Source organism: Trachemys scripta, chromosome 3 (genome assembly GCF_013100865.1).
Source record: "Trachemys scripta elegans isolate TJP31775 chromosome 3, CAS_Tse_1.0, whole genome shotgun sequence".
Classification (NCBI taxonomy): Eukaryota; Metazoa; Chordata; order Testudines; family Emydidae; genus Trachemys; species Trachemys scripta.
This window is the reverse complement of record NC_048300.1, coordinates 74209106-74226712: the sequence shown is the minus strand read 5'-3', so window position 1 is coordinate 74226712 and position 17607 is coordinate 74209106. Positions and strand designations below refer to the sequence as shown.

At 43.5% G+C, this 17607-nt stretch overlaps 2 protein-coding genes across 6 annotated transcripts in view; one reads left to right on the top strand and one right to left on the bottom strand.

The window, feature by feature from the left end:
• The window catches only part of ARID4B (AT-rich interaction domain 4B), a 154278-nt gene extending 136707 nt beyond the window's left edge, over window positions 1–17571 (bottom strand). For 2 of the 3 annotated variants that reach the window (XM_034765068.1, XM_034765070.1), the window contains exons 1-2: window positions 17486–17571; window positions 15647–15710 (exon numbers count right to left, since the gene is read on the bottom strand). In XM_034765068.1, coding sequence (XP_034620959.1) covers window positions 15647–15710; window positions 17486–17556 — 135 coding nt within the window. In that variant the 5' untranslated portion in view covers window positions 17557–17571. Of the gene's footprint in view, window positions 1–15646; window positions 15711–16591; window positions 16817–17485 lie in introns of those variants that run through there. The other variant, XM_034765069.1, reaches the window with a different exon arrangement.
• GGPS1 (geranylgeranyl diphosphate synthase 1) overlaps window positions 17167–17607 on the top strand; it is a 60272-nt gene continuing 59831 nt past the window's right edge. For all 3 annotated transcript variants that reach the window (XM_034765081.1, XM_034765076.1, XM_034765077.1), the window contains exon 1: window positions 17167–17357. The gene's annotated coding sequence lies outside the window, so the exon portion shown is untranslated. The remainder of the gene's footprint in view (window positions 17358–17607) is intronic.

Below are 17607 nucleotides of genomic sequence, written 5' to 3'. Positions count from 1 at the left end.
TCACACTGTCTGGGTCCTGGTCACCGGTCCGGGGACTCTGCATTTTAATTTAATTTAAAATGAAGCTTCTTAAACATTTTAAAAACCTTATTTACTTTACATACAACAATAGTTTAGTTATATATTATAGACTTATAGAAAGAGACCTTCTAAAAATGTTAAAATGTATTACTGGCACGCAAAACCTTAAATTAGAGTGAATAAATGAAGACTCGGCACACCACTTCTGAAAGGTTGCCAACCCCTGGTATATACATATGAGCGTCTCTTCTCCCTACCCACTCTACTTCCTGTCAATAATCTATCGTTGATTTAGTCCCACAGGCTGTTGTTAATCTAGAGGTTGCTAGCAGTCCATTCCCCTCCTTATCATCTACCTCCACAGAGGCAAAGCAGTAGTCACCTGTGTGACAAACCACTACCTCTTTCCCTGTCTTGTGGGTGTTCAGAGCATGTCTACTGGATCAGGCCCCACAGGTGAGATATGAAGGGGAATGCTAAGAATCCCTCTGGGGTTTAGTACACAAGTTGCTCAGCTCCATCAGAATGTAGGTAGCTTTGCACATGCATACTGGCAGAAGTTTAGGTACCTCCATGACTTTACCAGTGGAAACTTACACACCTACAGGGTCAGGCAACCACTGAACAGTGGTTTTGTGAATGCTAGTGGTACCTAAATATTAGACTTTTCGGCACCTAAAGTGAAAGTCAGGCTCCTAAGTCACTCTCGTGAATCTAGCCCTTAGTGTCCATTTAAACTGTGCATTGTGGCTTATGAAGACAGGCTTCAAAAAGTGAACTGAACGCAACCAATAAAGTGATGTCTCAGTCTATAGCTAGTCTGAAACAACAGAGACGTGAACTGTTCCTATTCAACTAAATTGAGTTCTACTATTTAAAAATTGTTGTCAGGATTCAGTGTTAACCATTTCACTGATTATTTTAGCTGACTCACCACTCTAATTAGACTTATGCCATTAGTGGATGTAGTGGCAGACAGTGCAAAGGGGGGCATATGTTAAAGTAGTGTAGCTTGATCCTGTCCATGGTGGGTGGAGTGAGGAAGTCAAACCCACTCCTCTCAGATTTAAAATCAGCTCTGCCCTAAAGAGGAAGGGATGCAACCATTCCATAGCATCCAAAGCCTGACTGCCTCCTGGATACCAAAAGCAAATCAGATGCCTTTTTGGGTCCAAAAAGCACCAACTGTCCATTGATCTGATATCAAAACCTCTAGCTTTCACAACAGTTCCTACAATGCAGTTATTCCTTGTCAATACAAATCTGAAGCAAACTGAAAAATGTACACTTTGGAGGTAGTATAAAGAAATGAATTTAAATTCCAAATATCTCACTGAGTGTAGGTGTGAAAAGAGAGGAATCAGGGGACAGAGCTTCATAATTCTAGAAGCAGGCCACATAATTTAAGTCTATGCATACTACAGAGGAAATGGGGGTCTGATTTTTATTCTACAGTAAATAGTAACTTCTGCATGTATAGCTATTCAGACCATCCTGGCTCCCAGGAGCTAGCAGATGAAGTCATGTAAAGCAACTTGTTTCAGATGTTTTATACAATTCAGTCACCCAGAATCCCTCAGTTTCGTTGGTTCTGACTGCTGCACCAGTGTACATAATGATTGTCTGCTGGGGCCTATGCTTGTGGCAGCCATTTCCAGGCAGTGGCTATGATGGTTGGTGTACGTACACGTACACGTACACACAGATACACACACACAGAAATTTTAACTTACTGAGAAGGCCCCACTTTTGTATCACCACTTTCAGAAGTGCTGCAGCTATTCTGCAACACTCAATTATTTCTTACAACTCCTCGGGCTTTGAATTATCCCAGAATCATTATAGTGAGCAGCTCTGCCCAAAGACTGTTTTAACTCTTGGCTAAAGGGTTCAATGAGTTCAGCAAGGAAAAATACCAGCTTCCAATGATCAGATAATCTGCCTTCTTAATAATAAAATCACTCCATGCTCTGAGGGAGGGTTAAAGTAGTATAATGTTGCAATCATTTATGGGAAGAGAAGAGAGAGTTAAGGGATACAGTCAACATAAAAAATAACGGTGTGGAGGGGAAATCAAGCAACACTTAAGATTACAATAATTGAAAGAGCAAAGAGTCTCTCTAGTTTTACTTGGCACAACTGACATAGTCAATTCCACTGTTTCCCCCTGTATAGCTGAAATTCTGTTTTGTCATCAAAAGTTCTACAAAAGCCATTTCTAGAAGACCTCAGCTAGCCACAAGAAAAATGCAACATTCCCACGATAGGCGAGTTAATAAAATAATCATCCTTATCACAGCAATATAGGCAACTTGTAGACGTTGCTATTGTAATAACTAAGGCCCCAAAATTACGAATTACTATTATTTAAGAATTGTGCAGGCATCAAGGCTTTTAAAAAAAGCAAAAAAAGAGGGCTGAGAGAAAAATACCCTCAAAGTCTAATGACAGTTTCTTCAAACTCTCCAGTCTGAGGAAACGGAGAGTTTCTGCAGCCTTTCACAAGAGTGTACTTGGTCTAGCTGATGAGTCTTCCTTTTTTTGCCCTTATCTGTGAATGAATTAAAATACAGATATCAAATACTAAGATACTATATTATGTTGCCAGATACAGTAGTTGGAAAATTTAAGGAACCAAGCTGAACCAATGATTGTGATTAAATGAAGTTACATGTGTAAAATAGAAGTAGACCATAAGTGATACAGCTTTGGGGAAAATATAAACTTAAATAACAGGGTTTACCTCATGGGCAATCCAGTTAGAGAAAGACAAGGGTTGCATTCATAGTGATTTTAGTTTAGCAATAAAGTGAAGAAATAAGGCTATTTGCAATCAAACATGCTTATGCTATCAAATTAGTAAAATACACCCGTGCTGAAAAGGCAATAAATAAATTCATCTGTAACCAAACAGTGTTTATACAGACACTTGATCACAGAATAATAATCAGAATATGTAATTGTTTATTTGATCAATAAGACACAGCTCAGCCATACAAACAAAGGTCCCATCACTGTTCTTAAAATAAGGAGAACTGAAATGGAAGATTTATACATCTGTTCCAGCCTGCTGGAAAACAGTCGTTCTTGAAGAGACTTTACATATTTACTTTACATAGTAAAACAAGTCTAAAAAGCATCAAAGAATGTGGAGGGACTTTGTATAAACTATGACCTTTAAACTGAACGTTTCAGCAACTAGCAGAGGCACCATAACTAGTGATGATGGAGAAACTACAACTTGTGCAAACATAGCCTGTGAAGTTGGCCAAGGGATGCACCGCAAAAGGACCCATGAAAAGCAACTTGCAGAGGTAATTTGCTGACCGAATCAAACCAGCTGGTATTTGGTGTACGTCCCAAGATAGGCTGTACTATCAGCTACAGCCTAATTTATCTTATGCAAGCTGGTATGACAAGATGTTTTACATCAAGAGAGTGGAAAACTCCAGTCCCAGTTGCAAGAACTCAAAGATGATGCCTTGTTCCCCAAATGAATGGTGAGAGGACAACTCTGAATAAATAAAATATAATATATGGAGATATACCTATCTCATAGAACTGGAAGGGACCCTGAAAGGTCATCAAGTCCAGCCCCCTGCCTTCACTAGCAGGACCAAGTACTGATTTTGCTCCAGATCCCTAAGTGGCCCCCTCAAGGATTGAACTCACAACCCTAGATTTAGCAGGTCAATGCTCATACCACTGAGCTATCCCTCCTCCTCTCATTTTGAATCTTTGGCACAAGTATGGACACCTTCTGATTTGTCCACACCAGCATCTCTGAGAAGAACCACCAAAAGAAATAGAATAAAATGGCCTGCCTCCTTCAACACATTGCTTCCCGAAAACTGAGGACACCTATAAAGGAGAAGACGGAGGTCCTGGGCCAGCCAGCTGGGCGTCCCCTGGTGATACGGAGTATCTTCTCAGATAGGCACCTTTAACGATCTCTTTCTTTTTTACAGGAATTTATGTTGCCTGCTAAGAAACTGGGAAAAGACTGTAATTGTGTCCATCCTTTGCTCCACCTTCATTTGTAGTCTCAATTCCTGCTGTGACCTGTAACAGTTGAAAGCTGATGGCTGAGCAAAAATCTGGCAAAAAGTAACAGACAGACTTTCTCTTGTGTCATGTCCCAAACCAGTCACTTGACTACTTCCTGAAACTGGGTATCTGACAAGTAAGGAAGCATACATGCTTCTGTATCTGCTTTAAAAATTGCCACAGAGTAAGCGTATATTCTTCTTTTGTAACAGGTTAACTAAGCCTGTGAAACACTGTGGTTTCATGCTGTCTTTCAAGTTCTAGGTGTGTACAGGCATAAAATGAGACCATGTGTGCAAGTCTCTTGAACTGCACTTAGTCTATACAGTTTGTCTTAAATGTAGGTCCTTATGTTGGATAGTTAGGAGTGTTTAATCAGATCCTAGAGCTAATATAATTCATTGGGAAATAAGTTAAAAGGGTTGACTACTATAAATTAATTGGGAAGGAGACCTTGGTGAATTCGCATGTAAGTAATTGATCAAATTGCCTTATGTTTTAGCTATGGCTGGCTTTTCCTCTGTTGTGTTAGCAACACCCGAGTCAATAACCAACTGGCACAAGTGAGGCCCTATTCTGAGGGACTCAGTCTAATATCTGAACAAAATCACCTTCCCAGGACAACGGCTGACTATAAAGTGTTATTTTCTATTGTGGTTGTGTTGTTTGGTTGATATGATAACCATCCAGGTTTTCAGAATCAATTTTCTAGTTTATGCTAGCAAAATCATAGCCCAATACTATTTTTGCCTTCTTATGCCTTATGTTAGTAGTTGATGTTGTTAAGGGTAGTTAATAAAATGAAATTTTAATATAATTTTATCGAGTCCTTTTGTTTAGTTAAGCATCAAAATTCAAAGAACCCTAAGAAAGATAGTACAAGTAATCAGTTAAGCAGTATGTTTAACTAAGGTTTGTTTTATACCCTATCTTTCTTACAATACTACAGGAAAGTCATTATTAGTGTGGTGGGATTTTAGAGACTAAATTTTATGATCAATAGGCTTGCACAACTACAAGTTTTAAGAAGGTAATTAATTTTATACTTCAGGATATAAAATAGTCACCTGAAAGCATAACTTCTCTCTCACCCACGCTAGAGCATTGGACAATTGGTCAGTTAAGTAAACGATAGGGGGTTTTGCAGTCCTTGAAAGCATCATGTATTGGTCACTACCAGGAAGCAGAATACCAGGCTAGATGGACCACTGACCTTACTGGGCAATTCCTATGTACCCACATACTTTATAATAAAGAGACACTAGCAGGCAGAAGAGGATGCAGGCTGTAATTCCTTTGGTACTGAAACATTTCCTTGTAAAGTTTCCAGAGATCAATCCTACTTGCAGATGGGATTCAATATCCTTCAAATTAAAACTGCAAAGGAAAGAATGTGCTGAAGTCATAATAAAAGTATCCAGCTACAGAGTAAGGCATGGAACCCCCCAAAAAATCTGCTTGTATGGGGCAGAACCTAGGCATGTGCTGAATTAGGTATAACGAAGTTCAGTTCTGTCACCACTCCTCCACATTTCTATAAAGACTGCTATGGCTACTTAAGATTTTTATTTTTGTTTTTTAATTACTGTTATTATTAGCACACAGACTGAATAGATAAAATGTATAAACAGAGGCTGGACATTGACACCTAATTTGGGACAATTTAAGTTTCTCAATCATTGTTTTTTACACTAGAAAATAGAAGCAATGTTTGATAGACGAACAGTCCGAACAGCCAAGTGAATATTTGACATTGAGTAATCTTATGTATTGTGGGGCAACAAGTTCTACTGGGGGGAGGGGTTTAGTTCATTTTAAAATAAGGTGATTTTAAAAAATAAATCTTATGTATTTTTACTAAACTGAAATCATGGATATATAAAATATGTTAAAAAAATAAATTACTTCCTCAATTGCAAGCAGTCATAATCCCATAAGCCTTATTGGTTAAATAATTACACAGATGCCACTAGTATAGAGCACAATTATAAAATAATTCTGTACTATTTAGCGTTATATTCTTAAGGACACCATATTTGCTTCACCAGCACTGACAGCAATTTATATTGTGGTCAAAAGAGGATCTAATTCACTGTAAAAGTACATTTGTAGTATACTTGCCTGCTATAAATAATTGGCTTACATGAAATCAGTAAATGTATGCATAAATATCTACTCTATGCAATCAATATTTAAATCTCTTGATAAAAAGTCTGAGATTTTTGCACGGGCTAAAATATTTGAGCCCATGAATGAACAGTTCAGCTCCTGCTTAAAAGGCAAAGTAAGCAGAAATTGATAAAATGTGGTTGGAACTCAAAGATAATATTCCATCTGCAAGTACAGTCCACGTGCATTCACTTGGGCAGTGGCTGGTGCCCAGCAGTTGCATTGTTAACTATGAATTGATCTGCCACTATCTCTAGCTTTCTGCAGAAACACTCCACTACACCTCACTGTGACTACCTCATAGCTACTTTTCCAAAGCTCCAGCAAAACACTTCTTGCTGAGCAGGGAGTGACTGCTGAACATTTACTCAGAATGGAGGCCAGTGTGAAGGACAAGAGCACACAGGAGTTCAGTCTGGCGGGGGGGAGGGGGGGAGAACCTCTTATCAAGAAATGCTACTCTCTGTGCAAGTTAGGGTAGTACAGTGGTTCTCAACCTTTTTTGTACTGGAAGCCCTGCAGTCATCATCCCATCTAGCCATCCTCCACATTTAGCAATATGGGAAGGCCAGTTTAGTCATGTTTCTAAATATTTTAGATCAGTTACAGTGCACTAAGTAAGATTTCTTATTAGGATGGTACTAAACAATTTCCCTTGGCTCCCCCAAGGCCTTTGGAAATCTCTCAGAAGCCACTGTTTCTGAGTTATACTAGGCACTGAGAAAGAGGTACCCAGAGGACAGCACAACTGCAAGTGTACCCACAGAAATAGCTGCCTAGCATTCAAAAGGCTAAATGGAAAAGCACAAGAGAAGCATGTTTTACTCAGATACACAGGCAACAAGAGCAGCAGAAGTGCAAGCTCATGAACTGTAACTTGTCTATATTCTTCACCACTGCCCTGGAGATGAGTAGTTCAAAGTATATGATTATTCTGACTTTTGCTTTCCTCTAAAAATTGCTAGATTGCCAATTATGATGGATGAAACTTAAGAGGAACCACCATCATATTTCTACAAACTTTTGGTCAATACAGAACTGGGGACTGTAGAGGCTGAAAGGCGCGACACAAGTTTAAATTCTAAATTTTCATTATTAAAATACTTGTCTCTCACATGCATGGCATTAAAATACTCATTCAGTCAACTGTATAAAAAGAGTCCAAAATGCTGTGTACTTTCAAGCTGCAGTTGAATAAGAAAACTCAGGTATATGTGGAAAACGTGCATGATAGTAAGGCCTTGTCTAAACTACCAAGTTTTATCAACAAAAGTTATGCTACTTTAATTAAACCGCTGTTGCACATCCACACTATGCTCCTTGTGTTGGCAGAGCGCATCCACGCTAGTAGCTCTTGCACTGACACAGTATTTATCCCACTGTGCAAGTGGCCGCAGAGTGCTTTGGGAGGGGTTTGCAATGCCTCGTGGGGCAGGTACAGCATCACAATGATGCAGGTTTCTCAATCCCATAGTTCCATGGGCATCCTACTAGATTGCCAGTTGCTTTTCAACTGAAGTTTGGAGGGGGAAACAGAGTGTGACAGGGAGTGTATGTGTGTCAGGGTGGGGGTGGTGTATGTGACAGAGACAGAGTGTATGTTGAGGAAGTGTGTGTGTTGGAGGAGAGTGTGTTGGCAAGCTGTCTCTAAGTTCAGACAGCAGCCTGAACAACCAATCCTGGGGGAGGGGGACACTCCTCCACATCAGTCCCCAGCTTTGTATAGCACAACAGTCTCTCCCCGCCCTGCAGCAGACCGCTATGTCTGCCTACCTATGGTTCTGTGATTTCCTCCCACCGCCTTCTCAGCTGCTGGGAGCAGCTTCCCCAGCAGCTCTATGAGCTCTCCAGGCTGAGGAATGTCAAAGCTTCCAGGAGTTTGAAAGGGGAGAGGCAGGGCAGCCAAGTTCAAAACAGTGAGCAGAGCGGTGAACAGCATTTTGGGATACTGGGGGAGGCAGTTATGGCGACATAACAAACAGCACCATTTACACGGACACTTTGTTGCTTTAACTTTGCCACAAAAAGCTTTATGCCTCTTGTTGAGGTGGTTTTGTTTTGCCATCACAAGTAGCTTTTTAGTGTGTGCACCTCCACTATTTCGTCGGCAAAGTTCCCTTTTGCCGACCAAACTGTGTAGTGTAGAAAATGCCTAAGTTTTCAGTAAAGACACTTAATAAGCAATTTGTGGGAAGACCAATAGACTTGCCCCCCATCTTCCCACAAAAAGGCCACACAGCTTTTTGAAGTCTGAACCTTGTAAAGGTTGTCTCGTTTAACTGTAAAACATTAGCTATATGTATTCTGTGGTGCTATCAGTACATTGCGTAATAATTCACATTTTCTTCTCTATGGCTTTAAAATATAGTGCAAAAAAATTCATATCTTTTCAAAATGTACAAATGTAGCACACAACATTTTGCACAGTCCTACACCACACACAAATACAGCAATATATACAGCAATCATATTCTCAGATTATAAAAGCTACTGATTGTCCAGTTAAAAATGTTTTACTGAGCATAAGCATCATATATTTAGTGTTGCAGCTTCTATTATTACATTAGGTAGTATCTTCTGTACACTAGTTACCCTGCATGTAAAAATACTGATCCAAATATATCTGATACCAAGATTGAGAACAAACGAAAACTAATCTACTTTCTTCCTAGACTCATATAATGCTAATTGCACCAGATTGACAATATCCTATAATATTTATAATGTTTACTGAATTAAATTGAACCTTACTGAATTAGGGTTAATAAATTTGGGGTACATTGTATTAAAAATGCAACTGTGTACATGTTATTATAGTATTGTATGCACCTTCTCTAGTAGGGAGGGGATGCTAATGTACTTCCTCCCTTATCAGCCCTTTGAAGCCACGCCTTGGAAAAGCTACATAAATACTAATTCAAACTAGATTCTCCAGGGACCAACAAACAAAGATAGGGTTTTTGGGTGAATACCCTGGTTTTAAACTGACTCAGGGCCTTCTCCTGATCCAGTAAATGGACAGAACCCTGGTCCACGGAGCGCCCCAATCCTTAGAGTAGAGTTGGAGGGACTGGGCCTACTGAGATTTTGTAAGACTGGGCGCTTGTTCTCAGCTGACGCTGTCACAAATTGGTAACCACAAAGGGTGGTGGTGGTGGTGGTGGTGGTGGGGGGGGGGGGGGGGGGGGGGAGGTTGAAGGACTGCTCCTGCCAGAATCCATGTTAGGATAAAAGTAAGCTTATTAGCACATGTGTAGGTTCTTTTATTGGCTGAAATATGTTTTCTTTGCAGTGCTTTTTTATCTTCAGAATAAAATAGGTTTGCATAAGAAGTGGTGTATGGTAGTTACAATTGCAGCAATTACACCTGTAAACCTCTCTAAAGCAAGCAGGTGTGCGTGGACAGCCTGTCTCGGCTGGGAATAACACAGTGAAGGCAGGGATTTGTGCAGCCTGGAAATTCCCCAGTCAGAAAGGAAAAAGATGCCAGTCTCTGCCCAAGGAAGGCAACTGCTGGGGAGCTGAACTCTGAGAATGGGTGTCCTTGCTAGACCACTGAGGGAAAATACAGAAGCATTTGCCCTGAACTGTGATAGTAACAAACTTTCCTCAGTTAAAGCAGACCTCTTCCCCCGCCACCGCCCAAGCTAGCCTAGGTTACCTTGGAGCTCCTGTATCTCAGTTTCTACTAAATGATTAAATATTAAAGACATGGATTTTCAAATTATACATTTGTTGTATGATATAAGGTGGCTGACATTTCAGCTATGAAAGAAGTCAAATTCTATCCAGTCTAAGATATTCAGACATGTTCTGTAAAGCAGTGTTTGCTTTTCTTTCTGCGTAATTATGTAAGCATGAGGAAATTGAAAAGTGACCAGAGGTTGGTTAGTAAGGAGCATAAAGGGAGCATTTCTTCTAAAAGGAGTGGTTTCTTGCAAACCAAAAACCAATTCTGGAGAAAAATACACCACAAGTCTTACCTGTTCTCCCACTTCTTCACGCGAGCAGCCCCCAACTAGTAGTGTTCCTGTGCCACCCCAGCACTTCTGCTGCCGCCCACAGAGCTGACTAGAAAATGAAAGGTCACTAAATTCCTTAACTAGTTTCCAGACTGTAGCATGAGCATGAGAGCAGTTGACTTTCAGCTGACTTGTGCTGCAGGATGGAAATTAGTTACTAAAAGTTTAGAAGACATATTTATTTCACTTTGGAAATAGGGACATAACACAATGGACTGGAGTAGCAGACTGGCTTTTGGCAGCATAGTCGTAGCATAAGCATGCACCAGTGACCTCTGTAGGAGAGCTAGATAGGTCACTGTGAAATGACTGTTGTTGAAACCAATATGTAAATTTAAAATGAAGATGTTTAAAAAACACATTCTTCCTGTCACACAGCTTTGTCAGTTTTGAATGAGCACCCCACAACACCTGAGGCTATGGAATACAAATATATCTACAATTATGTAAAACTGTAATTTAGGCTTGGCATATTAAAGCTCCAATTTTAAAGGTCAAGGATATACTAACATTTAAATAGGCATTTTTCAACATTTTCTTTTGTTACAACCACATTAGATCTAACCAGACACACACAGCAAAACCCCGTTTATCCAATCTAACTGGGACCAGGGCCAGATCGGATAATCAAAAATTCGGATAATCCGGAGAATGGGACAATGCAAGGCTGCAGCACCGTCTAGTGGCCATAGGAGAGATCATCTGCTTCTGGACCTGTGTTGCTGGTTGTTTGGTTAATACAGAGAGTTGGATAAAGGAGGGTCACATAAATGAGGTTCTACTGTACTTGATTCACAGTGCAACTCTAAGTTTCTACAATATTGACTACTTCTGTTATCATACAGCTAGTCAGCATCAAGTACATTTCCAAGCCACAGTGAGAAATTTTATATTAAGTGCTCTCACTAACAAAAGGTAAAGGAAAATACTTTCAGAAACACTTTTTAAATATCTAACTATAGTGCTTAAGTTCCAATTAAATATCTACAGCCCTAACCTTTAGATTAAAAAAACAAAAAAAGTACACCTCATGTTGTAGGTCTTTTTTGTAGGTTAATCCTGACTTTAAAAAATTTTAAGATAGAAAGCTTATAGACTGCTTTTCAACAATTGTGTTATATAAAACTAGTTGTTGGAACATAATTACTTTGTAAAAAGGTACCTGCTGGCAATCCAAGATTCTTTAACCATCTGAAACACTCTTATTTTGCTAAGAGTCATGTGCAAGGCATGCAATGTGATTAAGAAAATCCCAATTAGAACTCAGAAATTGCTATAGCAATTCACACACCACTCTAGCCTTTCTCTAGTTTAGGCCAGTATGTGATAACAAGAGAGAAAAGCTTTGTTTACCTCTAGTAGAACATCCAGTTTGGTTTTATTCCAACATTTATATAAACAAAACTGTAATGTTTTTTCATCTTTGCAGCTTATGTACATAGCACTCTTGGTAGGCTGAGGTATTACGTATTAGTATACAAAGGGATTAATTTCTTTGGATCTAGATGTGATGTTGTGGGGAATACATTGCTATCACTGACTATAAGAGGTGGTACACACTTAGGAGAAGGCAAGGAGGCTGGGGGGGGGGGGGCACAGGCGGGCCAAATGGCCAGCTGATTTGAGCATGGAGGATGGGCTGCAGTTGGTGCTTTGAATGGACCCTAGGATTGCTTCACAGAACCCAACTTTTACAGGAGAGCCATGACTGGCCTGTGGTGCTATCAGTCACTGCAGCTCTAGATGGGAGGGGACTCCACCTGCAGAACTCCAACCTGTGGTAGAGAGTACTGACCCTGGGGAGCAGGAACACCTAGAGGAGCAGTATGTGGAGTGGGAACTCCTCCCTCCAGCAGAATCCTCTCCACGTGCCCCCCCCCCGCCACTCTCGCTGTAGGAAGAAGCCATGGGTTTGTGATTGAGGGGAGGGGAAGGGAAGATACCAAGTGAGGGCGCTGCCAGGTCATTTAAAGCTGGGGCAATACAGTGGGTAGGGGCACTGCCAGGTGGGGTTACAAGGAGTAGGGGGGTGAGCGCTGCTAGGTAATCTGGGAGGAACATGGGGTGGGAGGGCCCTGTCGGGTGATTTGGGGGAATGAGTTTGGGGGGCACTGCTGGGTAGTATAGGAAATAATCACAACAATGCTTCTGAAATAGACTGATCTTTGCATATTTATCTTAAAAAAATATCCAAGAGCATCCAGGGCTTAAGTGGCCCCTGGACCCCAGCTGAAAGTTGTCCCTCCTATTGAAATCTGAACTGGTGCCTGTGCCCTCATGGATGTGGGGACAGGTCCATGTTAAAAAAATGCTAAGGTGGGGAGTGATTCAAAAAAGGATGAGAAACTTTGTGTTGGGAGACAATATCACCATTGTTCCCCTCACAGTTCCAAGCCATAACTAAGCATGTTAAGTGAACTTAATACTACTTTAATACTACTACTTAGTTCTTATATAGCATTCTTCCTCCATGGAGCTTTACAAAGAAGAGTAAATATCCTATTTTCTTTACACAGATGGGAAGGATATGGCATAGTAAAGCTGAACTGTTCACACAAAAAGAGCCAGTGGCAAAGATGGGCTAGAACAGCTCTCCAGACTCCCAAATTAATGCCCTATCCACAAAATACACTGACTCCTTCATCTGAAGGAAAGATCACTAAATCAATAATCAAGGCTTAGGCCCCAATCCTGCAATGAGCACAATATGGGCAGGCTCATTGTAAAACTGGGTCTTTAGAGTTCAATCCTCTAAATGCAAAAATGTCCATCATTACACTCTTCCAGTAGCTTATAAACAAATTCAGTCATGTTTTTTAAGCACCATCCTACTCTGTTTTATCAGTCATTCAGTTACTCTGTGATGTAGGTGAATAGAAAAAAAGAATTCCCTGTTCACTCTCCTCTATTACTTCTGATTAGACAAACTTGTACCCTCGCAATATCCTTATGGATATGCAAACTAACTCACAAGATTGTAAACTGATATACATTTATTTAGCATGAGACATGCTGTATTACTCTCTGGAAGCTTAAAACCCGCTAAAATTTTATTTTATTTTTGTGCTGTTAGTTACAGTAAAGCTCCTTTTTAGAGTTACATCTTCCAATTTAAATCCCAAATTAATTTTAAAGCAAAATTCCAGACAGTCGGTTTGCTCATCTTGACCACATAGAAGTTCAGATCTCATCATGAACAAATCACAAAACATGTTTTAAAATCATACTAAAAAATCAAACTTCTTGTATCAATGGCAGTCTGAATCTTATTTATAACTAAAGAAACTTCTAGCTTTTGTTAAAATACTGTCTAAAATATGGATCTATAACAGGCTTTTGTGTCTGATATTTAAGATTTAAGCCTTTTGCTACTTATTCAATTGAGCTAAAAGAGGGGTTTTCATGCTGTGCTATAGCACACTTTCCCCTCCCATTTGTTGTCCTCACCTCCACAGTTGTATATGTAGGCACTTATATGTATCCTTTAACCACAGTATCTGAACAACAGTATCTCCATGGTAATTACGCATTTGTTTACATGGAAAAGTAGTATTAGAAAAGTACTTCTATATATTTAGCTGCCTTTAGATCCTTTTGGAAAAAAAAGTTCACCACTCTGTCTCCATTTACTCTAGATAAGCTGTTCTCAACCAGGGGTCCGGGGCCCCCTGGAGGTCCGCACGCAGGTTTCAGGGAGTCTGCCAAGCAGGGCCAATGTTAGACTTGGTGGGGCCCAGGACAGAAAGCTGAAGCTCGAGGCCCAAGACCGGTCAGCTGGGGTGAAGCCGAAGCCTGAGCAACTTTGCTTTGTGGGGTCACCTGTGGTGTGGGGCCCTGCTTGCTACTCCTAATGCCGGCCCTGGCTTTTACAGGATATGCAGAAAAATAGTTGTTATGGTACAGATGGGCCATGGGGTTTTTAATAACATGTTGTGGGGGCCTCAGAAAGAAAATGGTTGAGAACCCCCACTCTAGATTTCATCTCCTGCTCCTATCTGTTCCATCCCCCAACATGGACACGAGTAGAAAGAGGACCATGTATTTAGCCAACACTCCACAGATGAGCAAGCCATGGACCACAATTTGGGAATTTCCATATAACGCTGCTGTAAACACTTAACCATAGTTTTTATTTCTTACTAGATGCAACTTATTAATGAAATACAAATATTGGCACACTACTTCAGACCTCACTAAGTTACTCCTCCATTAAAGAAAAGACATAGGGAATAATAGTTAAAACTGTACATTTTATGTCTCTTTTATTAGTAACCAAAAGGGAATGTACTGAACCTTACGTACTTTACTGTGCTTAGTATCCCCTACTGAATCCAGTTAAATAGAACTGTTTGTTTCCTCTGCTATTTCTAGTGTTTCCTGAATACAATGTTGTATATACATTTGATATAATATACACATGGGCACACATATACAGAACCCCAAAGAAGTTTGACTCTAGCAGGAGATTACTGTATTTAGCAACAAATAATAAAGCTGACAGGCTGTACATATATTCCAAAAAATTTTCTGCACTTCTACAACAAATGTAGTTGATAAGTTTTATAAAACTTAGAAGCCAGATTTAATGCAGTACAATGGGGGCATGATCCTGATTAAGAACTCTGGGTGCTATTGTAATACAAATAACAGTATTTAAGACAAGACACTGTATTCACCAAGAGTAAATCAGGGTAAAGGCTGATAATCACACTTGATAAATCTACTAATGAAATGCAAGATTCTTCACAAAAACATCTATATCGAGTGGAACAATCACTTCAATCAGGCTTGCCTAATATACCAAGTATCAATGGTCTACAAATGCCTCTGACTGACAATGGTGTATGTGGATACTGCACACAGCACTAAAAAGGAAACTAAAAAGCTGTTTGAAAATCATTCTGCATCCTACAGCACTACCTTCACTGCAGAGCATCCTCTATACAGACACCACCTCCTCAGCTCACGATTATTAATTCTACAGAACTCCCGTTAAGGCACAGAAAGTAAATCCATCATTTAACCTCAATTAATGCTGATAGTTCCTCTGCAATGTTACTTTCCGAAGCGGAGTGATTGTCCCCTATTCCTTCATCAAGCTTGGCCCGGCAGCCATGTCCTTATTCCCCCACGAACGGTGGTTTCGGAAAGGGAACGACCTGCTCGCAGTGAACTTACACAGACCCTCAGCAAAACCTGGCGGAGCCAAACCTGCACAGCAAACACCAAAGGCATCTAAGGCACCACCACGGCAGTGGGGCGAAGCAGCCTAGATCCGCACCAGCGCCGAGCCTCGCACCGGGGAGCGGGGCCGGGACAAATCGGGCACCATTCCCTCATGCAACCCTCTCCCCATCCCTTCCCAGACAGAGAGACGAGGGTTTTACCTTCATGATGAGCTCAGGCTGCGGAAAAAAGCCCCCGATCGGGGCTGAGCGGCCGAGGCTGGACCTGGAATTAAAACAAAGCACTGAGCCACCGCACCAGCCGTTTGCACCGGAGCGCGGGGGGAACAGGCGGGGGAGCCGCCGGGATCCTGGTCAACCCCCTTCTCCCAGATCTCGCCACCCCCCATTTGCGATATCGCCCCATTCAGTCCCCCCTCCCCCCGCTCGGCCACTGCTTTCCCTCCAGCCCCCACACACCGCGGCTCGGCTTCCCCTTCACTCGCTGCCATTGACGCCATTTCTGTCAGAGGAGGAGAAACTTGCCACAACAACAACCCACCCCCAGCCTCTCCGGCTGCTCCAGGAGAGTCCCCGCTCCGCGCCCAGCTCACAGGGGCCGGGGCTCTCAATCCTCTCCCCAGAGACCTGCGGGCTGGAGGGGGGCGGCGATGTCTGATCCCTGGAAACCCCCCCACTTTGCTGCGGCGGAGGGGGGGGGAAGGGGCCGCTGCTCCTCCATTGTATGAGGAAGAGGAGGGGGTTGGGTGGCAGCTCTCCCCGTTGGAGGGGCTGCGGCTCTGTGGATCCCGACAGAGGCGGCAGCTTCTCCCACCCCCATAAAAGAAAGCGCTGACTCCGCGACAGGAGTTTTAACAGCAACAGCCGCAACTGCCCAGCGCAGCGGGCCGGACCCGATCAGCAGAGGCAGTAATGAGGCAGCCCCCGTAGGGCTCCTCGCCGCCCCGCAGCGACTCCAGACCCTCACCACCCCCCACCTCACGCGCGGGGGACGACGGGGGGGAAATCAGCGAGTCCCGCCGCAGTCTCCCCAGGACAAAAACAACCCCGCTCCCGCCTGGGAACGGCCACAAGCAGCGAACGCCCCGCTCCCTCACCCGCTGGCGGCGGGGCCGGGGCGGCTCTTTCTCCTGCTGTCGCTGTTACCTTTGTTCCGCGGCGCCCGCCCGCCCGCGGCTCTCCCTGACCCGGGAGGAGATGGTGGACGAAGCCTCCTCCCGGCTCCGGACCCGCTGGGTTGGTGCTGGCCCCGGATCAATCCCCCAGTAAGGACTCTGGCGACGGCTGCAGCTCCGCGCTGCGTATGATGGGGCCGATCCCCCCCTGCCCGGACCCGGCGCTGGCGGTGGCTGCTCCGTTCGGAGCCTCTCGCTCCCCTCCCCCCACCTCACAAAGTGACTGACGGATAGAGACCCGCCCCCTCCCCGCCCTGCACTTTCTCTATTGGTCCGGAACCGGTAAGGCCCACCCGTCTCCCTGCACCATTGGCTCCCATATCGGAAACACTAACGTCATTTTTCCACCAATTCTATGGAAACAGAGACTCGGCGCCGCAGAGGCTCATGGGTAACGCGGTTCTTTCCCTCGCCGCTCTTCTGCACCCAGAAGCAGCTGAGCTTCACACCCGAACCACATATCCCATGATGCATCGCGCATGAGGGGCCGCCAGGGGGTGGGACGAATCGAGTGCTAATTAAAACAAGTGGGAGGGCCTAGCGCCTGCGCAGTGAAGCCCTGGTGGCGCATTTTCCCCCCAACAGAAGAGGGTGGTGGCGACGGTAGTGGCTGAGGTGGAAGTGGGTGGAGTTTTTAACGCGCTGCTGCCGGTGTCGGGAACCCGCCTGGGCCGGAACGGCGGGGCGCGTCTTGGCCAGGCCCGGGAACGAGGAGGCGGATGTGACCCCGGCCGGCGGTAGGTGCGGGGGTTCGGGCGCCGCTGGTCCCCTCCGCCACCCCTGTGCCCCGGTCTCCCCGGTCCGTGCCGCCAGCTGGGCTCCTTTGTGCTGCCGGGGGAGGCTCCCTGCTGGGAGCGACACCTACCCGGCCTGTTCCTCTCGGCCCGCTGGGCTTGGTTCGCCGCCGCCGCGCCCCCCGGGGCAACGTTGCGCCATGACGCGAGCGCCCCGCTGCGCGCGGACTTGCCCGGGTCCCGGCCGGCGAGC